General features: G+C 35.3%; 1 protein-coding gene across 3 annotated transcripts in view; it reads left to right on the top strand.

Moving 5' to 3' along the window:
• The window catches only part of DMXL1 (Dmx like 1), a 129,882-nt gene that overhangs the window by 24,045 nt on the left and 88,335 nt on the right, over positions 1 to 17,502 (top strand). For all 3 annotated transcript variants that reach the window (XM_040241687.1, XM_040241688.1, XM_040241689.1), the window contains exons 5-9: positions 142 to 274; positions 7,345 to 7,411; positions 8,686 to 8,864; positions 13,249 to 13,438; positions 14,632 to 14,797. In XM_040241687.1, coding sequence (XP_040097621.1) covers positions 142 to 274; positions 7,345 to 7,411; positions 8,686 to 8,864; positions 13,249 to 13,438; positions 14,632 to 14,797 — 735 coding nt within the window. The remainder of the gene's footprint in view (positions 1 to 141; positions 275 to 7,344; positions 7,412 to 8,685; positions 8,865 to 13,248; positions 13,439 to 14,631; positions 14,798 to 17,502) is intronic.

Raw genomic sequence — 17,502 nt, forward strand, 5'->3', positions numbered from 1 at the left:
CCTCATAACCCAAATCTCTTTCTATTTGACTTTTTAAAAATTTGTGTTCTTTACAGTATTATATGAAACTCTTGAGCATGTAACTTAAGTCACTAATTAAATACGTAAATAATTATTGGTGGATAATACATATTTTTTCAGGTAATCGTCTTTTAACTGGTTCCAGCTGTTTGCAACTCTGGTCCAATGCTAACTTGGAGAAGCCAGCTGAAGATGAAAATCCAGATAAAACAGATCTTAACTTTGGGGATTGGAGATGCATTTGGCAGTGCAAGTAAGCAATTAGTTAGGGGGTTAAACCAATAAATCTATTTTGTATGGTCTTATATATTATAAATGCATTTTCATTTGTATTAAAGCATACTAACATAAAAAGTATTGATTTTTTTATAATTGTGACATACCTTTTCTTATATATAGAACAGTCACCATTTCCCATGCTCTGCAGATCCTTTTTTTTTAAGTTGTTGAATAAAACGCCTAGGAAGAAACAGAAATGTGTAAGGCCCATAAGAGCATTCTAAATTATACAAAAGGAAGACAAAGATACCTTTCATACTTTTGACTGAATTTTCCCATTGTGAAGAAGATATTTTTTCCAAATTAATCTATATGTCGAATATCACTCTTACCACAATCTTATTAGAATTTCTACTTGTGAGTGGAGTTCAAAATATTAAAAGGACACATATGGCAAGAAAAGGAAAATTCTAAAAGAAGAAAAGAATGACATACAGTATAGTAAAACTAATTCTAAAGCTACAACAGATCAAGCCGTTTGTTTTTGATACAAGAATGGATAGATTAGGGTGAACCCAAGTACACAGAGATTCAGTATGTAAGGTGGCATTTTACATCAATAAGGCAACTTGCTAGCTCTGTGGAGGAGAAAGCAAAGTTAGAATCTCCTTCATACTTGGCACCAAAACAAATTTAAAAGGAAGAAAAAACAATATGTATACAACAACAAAAATTTAGATGAAAATACCAGTAAATTTTCATATATTAATACTGCCATATCTGGTATGATAGCAACTAGCCACATCTCACTTGAGCACTTGAAATATGGCTAGACTGAATTGAGATGTCCTAAAAGTATGATATACACACTGGATTTCAAAAGTTTTAAGCAAAAGAGTGTGAAAGTCTTACTAAGTTTTAGTTGATTATATACTGAAATGATAATGTTTTTGATATATTGGATTAAGTAAAATATGTAATTAATTTCACCTGTTTCTTTTTACCTTTTTAAAATGTCACTATTGGGAAATTAAAAATTGCATATTGGGCTATTAGTTGTCATTTGTGTGCTATCACTATTAGATGAGAAGTGCTATTTTAGAGTTGAGGAAATTGTTCTAAGTATGGCACCACAGCTAAAAACTGAAAAGAAAGAAAAGGAAAAAATTAATAGTTTTGGGTATCAATAAAAATCTTTTGTGAAACAAAAGGATTGTAAGAAAAAAAACTGAAAACTCGATGGGAAATATATGCAATTTTGGGTTAATGCCATTTTTAAAAGGCTTTAAAAATTAATTTGAAGGTAGATATTTCAGAAGTAAATAAAAACGGACAATGAGAAAAATGTTTCAAGAAAAATTTTTTTGAAGTATTATATGCGAATAATGAGCAGCATATTGAGTTGACTGACCTCACACAAAAATCATGAAATGCAAAATATCCATAAAGAAAAGAATGAATAATATCTATTACTAGTGAGTGAGTAGAGAAAAGATATTCTAACTAATATATACTGTTAATAAGAGCATAAAATTAGTATCATACTTTATGGAAGTATGAATCAGTAGGCTTAATTTTTCTTATGTTCTTTAGATAGCAAGTCCAAATTTCTTTCATTCATTCCAACAAATATTTGTTGAGTGCTTATCATATTCCAGGCAGTGGTAAAAGTGCTTAGAATATAGGATGGGTGGAGATAAACAATATACCAGTAAATCAGTATGACAGGATGTAAGGTAGGCCATTCTTCCTGAGTCAGTTTTATGTGAAGCAGTTGTTTAGTTGCTAAGTTGTGTCCATCTCTTCTTGAGACCCATGAACTATAGCCCACTAGGCTCCTCTGTCTATGCTATTTCCAAGGCAAGAATACTGGAATGGGTTGTTATTTCCTTCTCCAGGGGATTTTCCCAACCCAGTATCTTCTCCTGAATTGGCAGGGGGATTCTTGACCACTGAGCCATCTATCAGATACCAGAGTCAGAGTAAGGCAGATTTCCTATATATAGAATTTACAAGGGAGATTTCAAAGGAGCTAGTTCTATGTTCTTTTGCACCCCATAATCAGATCATGGGTATTAAAAAGGGTTTAAATATAGAGAGGAAATAGGATTTTGCAAAAAAGATAATTCCTTAGAAAGAGCTGAGGCTTTGCTTTTGAGTCTTCCATATAAGATTGCAGGGAGAGAAGAGCAAAGAAGTGCTGTACTGTGGTCACTGCAAATCTGGTAAGGGGCTTCTTGGATTGAACTGAGAATTTGAAATGTATTTCATACATTTGGAAGAGGGAGAAAATCTTAAGTTAAAAAACAGTTATACAGAGTCCTGGTAACTCGGACTAGACATACTCATTTATTTGAAGTGGTTTATTATTTAAATAAACAATTAAGCCTTGGACTGGAAACTACACAAGTTTTATTCTAGGATCCACTGAAGATTGATCCTTAGAAAAAATGGAGTAGCCATCATAGTGAACAGAAGAATCTGAAATGCAGTACTTGGATGCAATTTCAAAAACAACAGAATGATCTCTGTTCATTTACAAGGCAAACCATTCAATATCACGGTAATCCAAGTCTATGCCCCAACCAGTAACACTAAAGAAGCTGAAGTTGAATGGTTCTATGAAGACCTATAAGACCTTTTAGAACTAACACCCAAAAAAGATGTCCTTTTCACTATAGGGGACAGGAATGCAAAAGTAGGAAGTAAAGAAACACCTGGAGTACTAGGAAAATTTGGCCTTGGAGTACAGAATGAAGCAAGGCAAAGTCTAATACAGTTTCGCCAAGAGAACGCACTGGTCATAGCAAACACCCTCTTCCAACAACACCAGAGAAGACTCTACACATGGACAGTTCCAGATGGCTAACACTGAAATCAGATTGATTATATTCTTTGCAGCCAAAGATGGAGAAGCTTTATACAGTCAGTAAAAACAAGACTGGGAGCTGACTGTGGCTCAGATCATGAACTCCTTATTGCCAAATTTAGACTTAAATTGAAGAAAGTGGGGAAAACCACTAAACCATTCAAGTATGACCTAAATCAAATCCCTTATGATTATACAATAGAAGTGAGAAATAGATTTAAGGGACTAGAGCTGATAGACAGTGTCTGATGAACTATGGAATGAGGTTCGTGACATTGTACAGGAGACAGGTATCAAGACCATCCCCAAGAAAAACAAATGCAAAAAAAGTAAAATGGCTGTCTGGGGAGGCCTTACAAATAGCTGTGAAAGGAATAAAAGCAAAAGGCAAAGGAGAAAAGGAAAGATACAACCATTTGAATGCAGAGTTCCAAAGAATAGCAAGGAGAGATAAGAAAACCTTCCTCAGTGATCAATGCAAAGAAATAGAGGAAAACAACAGAATGGGAAAGACTAGAGATCTCTTCAAGAAAATTAGAGATACCAAGGGAACATTTCATGCAAAGATGGGCTCAATAAAGGACAGAAATGGTATGGCCTAACAGAAGCAGAAGATATTAAGAAGAGGTGGCAAGAATACACAGAAGAACTATACAAGAAAGATCTTCATGACCCAAATAATCACGATGGTGTGATCACTCACCTAGAGCCAAACATCCTGGAATGTGAAGTCAAGTGGGCCTTAGGAAGCATCACTATGAACAAAGCTAGTGGAGGTGATGGAATTCCAGTTGAATTATTTCAAATCGTGAAAGATGAGGCTGTGAAAGTGCTGCACTCAATATGCCAGCAAGTTTGGAAAACTCAGCAGTGGCCACAGGACTGGAAAAGGTCAGTTTTCATTCCAATTCCAAAGAAAGGCAATGCCAAAGAATGCTCAAACTACCACACAATTGCACTCATCTCACACGCTAGTGAAGTAATGCTCAAAATTCTCCAAGCCAGGCTTCAGCAACATGTGATCTGTGAACTTCCAGATGTTCAAGCTGGTTTTAGAAAAGGCAGAGGAACCAGAGATCAAATTGCCAACATCCGCTGGATCATAGAAAAAGCAAGAGAGTTCCAGAAAAACATCTATTTCTGCTTTATTGACTGTGTGCATCACAATAAACTGTGGAAAACTCTGAAAGAGATGGGAATACCAGACCACCTACCTGCCTCTTGAGAAACCTATATGCAGGTCAGGAAGCAACAGTTAGATCTAGACATAGAACAACAGACTGGTTCCAAATAGGAAAAGGAGTACGTCAAGGCTGTCTATTGTCACCCTGCTTATTTAACTTATATGCAGAGTACATCATGAGAAATGCTGGGCTGGAAGAAGTATAAGCTGGGATCAAGATTGCCGGGAGAAATATCAATAACCTCAGATACTCAGATGATACCACCCTTATGGCAGAAGGTGAAGAGGAACTAAAGAGCCTCTTGATGAAAGTGAAAGAGGAGAGTGAAAAAGTTGGCTTAAAGCTCAACATTCAGAAAACAAAGATCATGGCATCCGGTCCCATCACTTCATGGCAAATACATGGGGAAACAGTGTCAGATTTTATTTTTTGGGGCTCCCAAATCACCGCAGATGGTGATTGCAGCCATGAAATTAAAAGATGCTTACTCCTTGGAAGGAAAGTTATGACCAACCTAGACAGCATATTAAAAAGCAGAGACATTACTTTGTCAACAAAGGTCTGTCTAGTCAAGGCTATGGTTTTTCCAGTAGTCATATATGGATGTGAGAGTTGGACTATAAAGAAAGCTGAGCCCCGAAGAATTGATGCTTTTGAACTGTGGTGTTGGAGAAGACTCTTGAGAGTCCCTTGGACTGTAAGGAGATCCAACCAGTCCATCCTAAATAGGATCAGTCCTGGGTGTTCATTGGAAGGACTGATGTTGAAGCTGAAACTCTAATAGTTTGGCCACCTGATGGGAAGAGCTGACTTATTTGAAAAGACCCTGATGCTGGGAAAGATTGAGGGCAGGAGGAGAAGGGGACGACAGAGGATGAGATTGTTAGATGGCATCACCGACTCAATGGACATGAGTTTGGGTGAACTCTGGGAGTTGGTGATGGACAGGGAGGCCTGGCGTGCTGCAGTTCATAGGGATGCAAAGAGTCAGACATGACTGAGCGACTGAACTGAACAACTGAAGATTACACTTACTCGAATACATTTAAAAGTTGAGCTTGATTATAGTTCATTTGTGGTGCATTTTTAAAATCTGCTTATGTCTGTTAGATGGAGACTAATAGGTACGATAGAGAATAAGTAGGATAGGATAAGAGGAGTAGAGGTTTCGTTGAGTATAGATATGAAGGAATTAAGTTACGTGTGCATATCTTTTGGAGGAGGGAACTAGTGCAAGACCATTAGGTAAAACTGAACGTCACCTTGTGGCTGGAGGAAAGTAACATAGTGAGGAGTGATGGGGAAATGATTAGTCAGGAGGCAGCTTATAGGTTATTGTGAGGCTTTTGCATTTTAATTTTGAGTGAGTTGGGAAGCTGTTGAGGGTTTTGAGCAGAATGTGAAATTTGATTCCCTTTTAAAAGAATTCCTTTAGATACTGCTTTAAGAAAAGACTGTAGGGACAACATGGTCACAATCATGAAGACCAGGCATTGTTTTTTTAACTTTTTATTTTGTATTGGGTTATAGCTGATTAACAAACAATGTTATGATAGTTTCAGGTGAACAGTGAAGGGACTCAGCCATACAAATACATGTATCCATTCTCCCCGCTCCTATCCAGGCTGCCACACAACACTGAGCAAAGTTCCATGTGCCATATAGTAGGTTCTTGTTGGTTATCCATTTTAAATATAGCAGTGTAAGACCAAGCACTTTTAATTATTTGTTTTAAAGATATCTTTAACCAGATACATAAAAATGTGTGTTCAAAAATGTTCACTGTACCACTTAATGTTCAGTTCAGTTCAGTCACTCAGTCGTGTCCAACTCTTTGTGACCCCATGAATTGCAGAATGTCAGGCCTCCCTGTCTATCACCAACTCCTGGAGTTCACCCAAACCGATGCCCACTGAATCGATGATGCCATCCAACCATCTTATCCTCTGTCATCCCCTTCTCCTCCTGCCTTCAATTTTTCCCAGCCTCAGGGTCTTTTCAAATGAGTCAGCTCTTCGCATCAGGTGGCCAAACTATTGGAGTTTCAAAGTATCAGAACTTAATGTTCATGACATATTTTAAAATAAATATTACAGAGCAAATTGTAAATATGCAGTTTCCATCTTCTTCCCCACAACCTCCCACAGAAAGTAGATGGAGAGGTAGAGTGGAAAGAGATCTGGAAGTCAATGTATTAACATGTTACTAGTGATTTTGCATGAAAATGGGTGTTGTGGTTTTGGTGAAGCTATAGATGATTTTATTTTCTTCTTTTCACCCATTTATATCATTATTTTCTGTTATGTATTTATAATAATTAAAATCATGGTAAAAAATTTTTTTTATTTGAAATTGAACTGTGACAGAATTCCTCTTTGCCTTGCTTTACAAATAAGTTTGGTGTGACTATCTAAGCATGAACTTGGGTAAAGAAAAGGAAAGCAATGATAGTGAGAAATGTCTTGAGATCAGTATTTCCTGAAAGGCAAAAGGGAAGGTGATGAGGGAAATGAGCTGAAACTCCTTGAAGAAGGAAAGACAAGTATGCACCCAAGTATGTTGGTAAAATTGGAAGGCCGAATCCATAATGGTTGGAAGTCTCTCATTAACACACACATAATCTTCAACTGTGCAAATGCTGCCTTAAGGCAGAATTCATTATAAAATACTGATTTATTGTTCTTGTAAATGTATGTTGGAATGTAAGTATCCATAGCTCCAAAAATTAGATTTCCAGGTTAAAAAATAAAACCTTTCTTTCTCATATTCTAAAGGAATGAGACCTATGACTCTTCTGTCTTAAGCTTTAAAGAATGACAAGTCTTCCCTTATATGACTTTTATTCATAGATATTTTTACATTGAAAATAATTTTTATATTTAATATTAACTTTTCTATTTCTAATTTATAATGAGATATACTTAAAAGTGAGTGTCAAACTTATCATATTTTGTATTTGAAGCAGATTACTGAATATAGTTTAGAGAAGTAATGTTGCATTCTCTCATTTAATTTTCCTTGAAAATTATGCCTTGTCTATTTAATTTACAGAACTGCTTCCCAAGTTCATTTAATGAAATTTTCACCAGATGGAGAATTTTTTGCCACTGCTGGGAAGGTAATTTGTGAAAATACTATTATCAAGTTTTGTTTATGGTGTATTTTGAAATATCAAAAAAATTTAACTTGCTTCATTATTTAAGTTGCAAACATTTTCTGTTAAATATGTTAAATAGCAAAAATTGGCTAAATATTATTATGTTAAAGGGCAATATGATATAATTGAAACAGCTTAAATCAAAGGTAGATCTGGGTATAAATTTGCCATTTACCAACTTTTTGATCTTGAGCAAGTAGTTAATCACTTTGAGTCTTGGTTTTCTCATGTATAAACTAAGGATGATAATACCTACCTTATAGGTCTTGGATCATTGGGTTAGTTTAGACAGTGTATGTAAAGTGGCACAGTGTCTTGGATATAGTATACTGTCAGTAATAAACTATAACTGTTATTTATGTTATCTTCTAGCTGACAGCTGTATTAGACTGTATTTATAGTAAGAGAATTTACCCCTTTCTAGAAGGACATTTGTAACTTTTCTTTGTTATTACCTGTTGATTTCAGAATAGTGAATTCCCTTAAATTTTAATTATTTTAAATCATTGGTTTACAGAGCACTTTACATAAAACTAATAGTCTGAAGTTATTGTTCCTATGACTCAAATCTGCAGACTAAGAATATGAGATGTCTTAAATTCTTGGTGAGGTATTTTCTCCTAAATTTTTTTTTAGGAGAAAACTAGGGCTCTTTAACTTTAGTCAGCATCAGGAATGTAATTAGTAGCTTAAGAGCAGAACCTGGTACATGCTAATCTCTCATTCTTGCTTTCCTTCCCAGATTAGGAGATGCAATTTTGATTGTGCTTAGAATATTTTATATAGTAGTAGTTGCTAACTAGTTATTATCATTTTCTTTGAACATTCATATGACAATCTATAAAAAATGTTGTTTTATAAAATTAGCAGTATTTTGAAGTCTACTAATGGTAATGCTTTCTTATTTAATATTTGGCTAAGTGAGAAAATGAACCCTTCATCTTTAGGTCTTTCCTGAATGACTTTATTTTCCATATCAAATAGTAGCTACCATTTTCCTTGAACCAACGTTGGCAAAATACACACATTCATATACCTTAATTCTCAAAGAACAGTTAAAGAATGCTGGTTAGAAAAATATCAGAATCAGAGATTTTCTTAATTTTTCCATGTCCAACCCCTCCTCACATCCCTATGTTCCCTTAATTGCGAAGAAAAATCTTACCTTTGGTATTTGATTTAACCTTTAATTCTGATCTGGATGTTTTTCTGTTTCTGTTTTTCCACCCTCTTAGGATGACTGTCTTTTAAAGGTATGGTATAATGTAGAAAACTGGCGGACATCTGTTACCTCTCCAGATAAAAATTCAGAAAAACAATCTGAAGGAGAAACTGACTTTTCTTTTGTATATCTGGCCCATCCTCGAGCTGTAAATGGATTTTCCTGGCGTAAAACAAGCAAATATATGCCTAGGTCAGTGGATTAGTCATTTTTCCCATGTATTAAGAGAACGTCATCTTTGTGACTTTGACCGCTTTTCTCATTTTGAGAATCCATTGCTATAGGGTTTTTGCCCCTGATGATTCAAGTAGTACTAGATAGCTCCTGGACTGCAAGCCTCTGGCTATGAGTAAACTATATATGATACTTAAGAGGAGAGCCATGTGAAAGGATAATTTACCTCTAGTTCAGATATCTTAAAGTGACAAGAGTTGTGCATCTTTTTCTTTCAATTCTTTCGTCTTTAATCATTCTCCAAGTTTCAATTTGCATCAACTTTTTCACATTTCACTCTCTTTATGCTGTCCCTTTCTATGTGTATCCATTGGGTTTTTTTTTTTTTGTAACTAAAAAAACAAGCTTTATTGAGAGTGTATACCATGAGACTTCAAATATTTCTTTAATTGCCTGTAGCATCTTTGAGGAAAAGTACATGGGCCAATAGATTATGATGTCCTAAACTAGGTATTAATTTAACCTACACATGCATGCACAGATAAACCTGTTAGTACTTCATTTGTTTCCTATAGTCTTTGTCAGACTTGATATTCCGTTGACTTTTTGCATCTACTTAGTAAGTTACAGAGGTATTGTATTACTTAATTGTAGGTAGAAATCCCTTTTTGTTCCACACGGCCATCTTCAGTTTGGCCACACTATGGATCGATACAGTTTTTCCCTTATCTTTTTGTCATCTGAGAATGTCTTAAGCTGATCCATTATAGCATACTTAGATCATCTGTTAACTTTAGTTTTGCTCTTCTGAGCCAGCAGAGTAAGCCTAGGTTTTTTAAAAAAATTATTTCATATTAAACATTCTTTTTATAGCAGTTTAAAGTTTATAGCAATGTTGAGGAGAGGTATAGAGATTTTTCGTACAACCCTTTTCCCCACATATGCACAACCACCTGCTTTATCAACATCCTCCACCAGAGTGGTACATTTGTTAAAGTTGATGCTTACATCAACACATTATTATCACCTAAAGTCCATAATTTACATTGTGATTCACTCTTGGTGTTGTACATTCTGTGGATTTGGACACAAATCCACATATAATGTATGTATAACAGCATACATACATCATTGTTATACCTAGATCTTTTGAACAATTTTGTAGTGCTATAGTTACCGTTCTTCTTACCTCTCTCCTCCAGTCTAACAAAGCATTGAACTAGGACCCTCTAGGTACACGGATGGTTCTTCTGTTAGAAGTACGTTTTACGGTTTTTGAACTAAAGGAGAGTGGTGTGGACAATCTGTATTGTTAGCAGAAGCACCCTCAGTCCACCTTCACTTTGAGAACTATTACTTTAGTACTTCTGAGACCATTGCCCACACGTATAAATATGTGTCTAGAATAGAATGAGCCATGACGTGTGTGCTCAGTTGTGTCTGACTCTTTGCGACTCCATGGACTGTAGCCCACTAGGCTCCTCTATCTATAGGATTTTCCAGGCAACAATACTGGAGTGAGTTGCCATTTCTTTCCCCAGGACATCTTCCCAACCCTGGGATTGAACCCGTGTCTCCTTTCACTTCTCACTTTCATGCATTGGAGAAGGAACTGGCAACCCACTCCAGTGTTCTTGCCTGGAGAATCCCAAGGATGGGGGAGACTGGTGGGCTGCCGTCGATGGGGTCACACAGATTGGACACGACTGAAGCGACTCAGCAGCAGCAGCAGCTCCTGCACTGCAAGTGTATTCTTTACCGCTGAGCCACTGGGAAAGCCCCGAGCTATGACATACATAAGGGAAAAATAGCTGTCTTCACAAACCGCTACCCTGTTAGAACTATCGGAAGTTTACATTATTCTGAAGGTTGAGTTCTGATGATATTCCAGGTGTTTTCACATACAGCTAATTAGAGCACCAGAATACTAAAAAAGAGACTTATGAAATATTGTATATTTTGAGAGAGGACAATCACATCTGCTTCTGATACAGTTCACTCACTCTTGGCAAAAGTGATCATGGTGGAAGATACCATCAGAGGCAGATACCTTAAACTGGGGCATTGAGAATACTTGATGACAGCAAAAAACATATTAATTTTTCCCCCTACTTATTTTATCTCTTTTATCAACTAAATTCTACAGCATAAAAAACTGTGGTATAGAACGAGACTTTTCTGTTAGTTGTGGTGTCTTGGCAAGGTTTCCAGAATTTCACTTTCGGATCTATTAAAAAACCAACTAATCTCCTTTAGTTCTTTTAGTTTTCATGTTTGTTTCTCCAGCTGCCTGCAGATTTATAGCAGGAAGGCTGACCCTTTCTCATGAGAGTGAAAGAGATCCCATCAAAGACCACTGTCCTTCCTGATATGGCATCTTAAAATTAAGATGTTCAACCAAACGATGACACTTCACACAAAGTGTCTTAAGAGGAAAAATGGGGACGTGCTTGTAATGAGCATATACAGGCACTTCCCTGTTAATTAAAAATGATGAATGTAGGACAGATTGGGAGGTTTGGTTATTTCCCCCACAAAACCTTCAGAAGTTGGTTTTACATAACTAGTTTTAGAACCATCTTAGCCTGTTGTTGCCTCAAGATAGGATAACTGTTGCAGACACTTACCCATCATACTGTTGCCCTATATAAGGTCATTCATCTATATATATCATTTTTGGGTGGAGGGGGAGGGCTGTACCTGAATATGATGTGCTTATTGAAGAGAGAATAAGATACCTTGATGAAGAAATGAGAAAGGGAGATATGGCCTGAGCACTGCCTCAGATACATCAGGATATTTCTTCTGTGCTGGGCTTATATTACCAGCCAGCTGTTTACACTATTTGTAAAGGTTTGGTGTTCTGAAGAACATTATCTGCGGTCGAAACCGTGTCCATACTTCTGGGTTGTGCACCTTTCTAGCTTGCTTTGTTGGTCTTGTCTAAGTTCATATGCCTCTCCTGATTGCTGTCTGTTCAGCTCTTTAGTCTCCTATCTTCTGCTCTTTCTTTGTAAGCCTCCCATTCTGCCATTTACTGATGGGGCACTATGAACCTTGCACTTTCCATATTGCCTTTTTGTATTTTCTTGTTTCTGTTACATTTGATATTATTGCCACTGCCTGTCTGAATGTAAATGTACTAGAGAGACACAGAGGGAACGAGAGCAGGAAAAGGTCAGAGGGAGACAGAGAAAAAAGGGGAAGAAAATTGAAGGAAAAAGAGGACAGAGAGGCATAAGGATGGGAAAAGGAAGGAGAAACAGAGGGTTTGGAAAGGTAAGGAGAGGCCCTAGGAGGAGGGTACCAATGAGAGGTAGGAGAGGTGGAAAGGGAGGCTAAGAAGCAGAGAATTGTAGGAGGAGGCAGAGGCAGGGAAGCCCAGAGAGTGGATGGAAATGGAAAAGAAGTAGGGGAGTAGACATAGAAGGGGAGGGGCAGAGAGGGAGGTATAAGAGCAGGGGAGGAATCTGGAGAGAGCTACCAAGACAGAATGTGCTGTTCTCCCTGGTCTCCCTTTGCTTTTTTTTATTTTTTTTTAATCAGATAGGTATGTTTTAAAAAGTGACTACTATAGAATATTTTAATTTTTTTTTCTTTAACTTACCAAGTTACTTGATAGAAACCTTCTACTGGTTTTTCTTTTTTAATCAGTTAGATATGTTTGAATAAGTGTCTATTACAGGATATTGCAACTTTAGAAAAAAAGTTTGCTAACAAAGATTGTCAGTCAATAGAAAGGTAGTCTTTAATAATAGAATTCCAGCTTTTGAGCTCTTGATGCATATGGGATTTATTAACATGTATGTAATTGTTTTGTTATTTTGTGGGGTGGCAAGACAGTAAATTCACTGAAAGTCAAAAATGAATAAGGAAGGAGGTGGCTAATACTTAAATGAATTTTTCTGTTTTTGCACTTGACTGCTTTTGGTATATGTTAGGCAAAGACACAGTAAGTGTGCTAGGTACTATAGCTTGTTAGTGACAAGTATGCATATACCTTTACAGGAAGTAAAAATGAAGCATTGTGAAATAATTTCAATAAATATCCACTGAATAAATCAGAAAATCTGAATAGAAGATGTCAGGTTTTTTCCTTGTTATTAACTGAGGGAGTATGATATGATCTCAGTTTTTGTTCTTTAGATATAAGAATCTTGAATTACTGAAACAGGAACTACTGAGTTATAGGCAGAAAATAAACGGATTAGCAAGCGTTTGCAGTGATGAAATCAAATACCCAACTCAGTTTTAATGGTTTTGACTATGTTGCATAAATGTATATTAACTTTTTTTTCATTGATACCTTAGTTGTGTACATTTAAATAATTATAGAAACATTGTGGAATATGATACTGTGGGAAATTTATGTTTTCGCTTCTAAAATCCTTTTATTCCTTAGGGCTTCTGTATGTAATGTACTGTTGACTTGCTGCAAAGATAACATATGTCGTCTTTGGGTAGAGACATTTTTACCGAATGATTGTTTGCTCTATGGAAGTGACTGCAACCATTGGGCTGAACCAATTAATTTAACAAATAACATCAAGAGAAACGTTTCCAGTAAAGAACGAGTTCAAAATGCTTCAGATGTGAGTGTTTTTGTTAGATGTTTTTCCTATATGTTTTAATATCTTGTACAAGGCCTTTTTGTAACATTCATCTTAATATTCAAAATCATGGATAGTTATGAAAAAATATATGTCTTAGGAAATCAGTTCTCAGAAAATTTTTAGTATTTTTTTTTTTTGTCTAGCATGAAACTGCCTATAATTACAAAGTTAACCTTAGGTTAACTGATGATATCAAAAGGATGATCATACATAACTTAGCTGAAATAACATAAAGTCAGTTAAGATCTGAGAATGTAAAAATTTGACTGTAAAAATAATTTATTATTTTTCTTTCTTTAGGGCTTAGGGTGTTTGTCCTGTCATTACAGGAATGATTAGTTTATCAGATTGTGTTCTACATTTGTTATTGTTCAAACCTCCAAGAACTTGAATTACTATAGTATGGCAAAACTAAAGTCAGTTTTTGATGTTGGGGCTGATTAAACATAGACTAGTAACATGGATTCTTGAAAATAAAAAAGTGACCTAAAAATGATTTATCTTTGAATGTTTTGTATGATTATGGAAATACTGTTTCTCAAATTTAGATTGTATTGCTAGTGGCATAGAATATAATTACATGTGTATTGTATAGAGACTCAACCACTGAGACTCAACCAGTGGTTATATATAATAATAGTTGAAAGAAGTCCTTGACTAGGAATCACTTTTAGGTGATGTTGTGTTCTGTATAAAGTATTGTATCATATGAAAGATGAGAATAGCAATATTTGCTTTGTCTACCTCATGGATCAAGTGAGGTGATTGCAGTGAAAGTGCTTTGTAAACTATGAAATACCATCCTAATGAATGGTGGTAATATTATTCAGTGCTTTGTGGTCATAGGAAGTAACCTGTGGATACAAAGAGAACCGTATAAACAGGGATATCATTTTCCACAGATGCATGGTAAACTTTTTTTAAATTAAGAAAATATTAAATCAAAATTTAACATATTGTGTGATGGTTTAAAGAAAATCGGGCAGTTAAAAGTTCCAAGCTTATTTCATGTTTCATGTTTGTTGTACAAAAATACTGTAAGGTACTTGTACATATAGGCTTACCTGAAATAGGAGCATCTGACAATCATTATATAACTTACAAGCTTATAACAAAATAGCCGTTAGTTTTACTTTGTTTTGCATTGTTTCACATTGTTTTTATTCTTATAGGTAAATCTGAAATTTTTTCGTAGAGGTCGGAGATCGCTTGCACTTGTAGCACATACTGGATACCTGCCACACCAGCAAGACCCTCATCACGTTCACAGGAACACTCCACTGCATGCCAATGCACTCTGCCACTTTCATATAGCAGCCAGCATCAACCCAGCCACAGGTAATAACGCGCTGTTCAGAAGGTGTTTTTCAGATCAAGTCGATTGATTTTGATGACCAATAAGTTATACTATACTTATTGAGTAAGTAAAAAATTGTAGGTGATTTTCTTAGCTAACTTTTCATTATAGCCAGCTCACAGATGATAGAAAAAGTTTTTGTTTACTTGTTTGCTTCTTAAGGCTGTGATTTGGTCTGTAATTTTAGATTGTGATAAGTCATTGAGATGTTCTGTATTACTTTATTCAGAAGTTGAGATTTGAACTAATACTTAACAAAGAAATTAACACCTCAGAATTATAATTACTGTATAGTTGTTCATATGAAACTGGTATGTTTTGTACTTAATCTTTGGAGCCATTTCAGAAATAGGGCAGAAATATTGTAGAAGTTATAACTGAAGAATTAAGAAACCTTGTTTTGTGGTTAAATATGTACTTTGAGATAGATTGAAAGATCTAGGATACCTGGATTTATCTATGAATTTGAAGACTGAAGTGTTTATCATTATAGTAAATATTTTATGTTAGTTTAAAAACCGGGTGGTCATAGTTGGCCATTTAAGGTAGAACCTTAAAATATTGCTGGGAAAAGTTAAAAATAATATTTGCACATAATAAATACCATCTATACAGGAAATATAAAGTTAACCTCCCTTCACATCTATTCCACCCTAGTCTTCCTCCTCAGAAGGTAACCACTCTAATGAATTTTTGTGTATTTTTAAATATTCTTTTGTTTGTTTATTTTGCTGCACCAGGTCTTCATTGCAGCATGAAAATACTTAGTTTTGGCATGCAGGATCTAGTTCCCTGACCAGGGATTGAATCCAGGCCCTCTGTATTGAAAGGGCAGAGTCTTAGCCACTGGACCACCAGGGAAGTCTGGAGATATTCTTAAACATAAATTAAGCACAGCCTATTTACATATAACATACTGGATTTGCAGTATTGCATTCTGCAAGAAACATAGAATGAATATGGCCCATTAGTTACTTGACTCAAAGTGAGAAGTTCATAGAATGAATATAGTCCATTAGTTACTTGAATCAAAGTGAGAAGTGCTTTGATAAGTTAAAAGTGCAGAGATACCTATGGTAGGAATAAAGTGTATTTGCCTTTTTTTTTTTTCAGTTTTATTTGGTTAATAACATTCCCAGCACTAAAAGAATCCATGAGCCAAGAAAATGTAAATGGGAGAATATTGAATGATTTTTATTGAAAATTATATTATTACCTTATCAAAAAAGATATATTGTCAGTGCTTATAGTATCCAGAGGAAGCTCTGAGGTCAGTAGAATAATTTTGAAAGTCTTCGTGAGTAAAAGACAGTATTTTGAGACTAAAGAAAGCTTGAATTCTCACTTTAATAGAAAAAGCTGAGGTGTTATGGAAAAAGAAACCCTAAGTTACAATGTAAAATCTTTTTGACTACCTTACAATAAGGAAAACTCTTAAAACCTTTCTTCAGATTGTAGGTCCCCAAGAAAAGTTCATACATTTAGGGAAAATCAAATAAAAATAAAAACTTTAGGAGCTATATTAGATTCTGTGGAGACTTTCTTTCCTTAAATTAGGTCTGTTAGAATGACCTTTCTGTAAGGCCCAATGCAGATTTGGCTTCACTTATTTGTTCATCAATAGAAATAGATACAGGAGAGAAGTTCATAATAGTATGTTCTCTTAGTTCTAGCACTTATACCCTCTCCATGATGATTTCTCATAAGAAATGATTTTACCAAATTTTTTAACGTCAGAAGGCAAAGGAAATGTGATGATTTTTCAACCAGAATGCTTCTGCTAAAAGTCAGCCTAAGCCCCTCCTCTTTTGTGTACTTAACTGCTAGGCCTGTGATCTACTTCAGGATTACTTAATCTATTCTGGGTTGATTTCAGAAAGTTGAAAATCAGAAAATCCTACCCATGAAGTTTCTTGGGGACAGTTTAAATCTCTGACACTATTGTGTATCCACCTAGCAACAGTGCAATTGGTAGTTCAGCCCCTCAAGGCTTTTATTGTGTGTTTAGTGCCATATAGGAACTGGAGATACAATAATGATCACAACATTACTGATCATTGCTCATATGATGCATATAACCAGGTAGGAGATAGATAAATATTAATTAAACAATTATACTAATGAATATATAATTATAAACAGAGCTCTTGAATTAGATAATATCCATCAACTCTTAGAACCACTTCCAGTAGAAGTGGTGGGGAAAAGATTCATTTATCCTTTCTTTTACCCCCTATAATACTGTTTATGTTGGTGTCCAGCAATAGACAGTGTTTGAACAAATAATTCAAATTATTTATATTTCCTATTTTTTAAAATCAGCAGATTTGTTCTGGAGAAAATTATTAACTTTCCCTGAATCTATTCCAGGCTGTACTGTTCAGCAGACACCAGCATGATTTAGATTTGGACTTTAATAATAATAGACAAATCTTTCTTTATTACATCAGAATTATCATTTTTTACTCTGAATTTGTACTTCAATATACTTCACTTAGCAATGATTTCAAAAGTAATATCAAGGGACCAGATTTTTGTTTTGTTTTTTAGCTGAGTTGGCTTGTCTTGAATGATTTTCTTAAATATAAGAAGGGAACCTCAGTTTCATACTATCTGTTTTCAATCTTGATGCTAATAAATAACCAGTGTCTATTGCAGTATCTTATCTTAGGATTAGATAGGTAGG

This window comes from Oryx dammah, unplaced genomic scaffold (assembly GCF_014754425.2).
Source record: "Oryx dammah isolate SB20612 unplaced genomic scaffold, SCBI_Odam_1.1 HiC_scaffold_5, whole genome shotgun sequence".
Taxonomy (NCBI): domain Eukaryota; kingdom Metazoa; phylum Chordata; class Mammalia; order Artiodactyla; family Bovidae; genus Oryx; species Oryx dammah.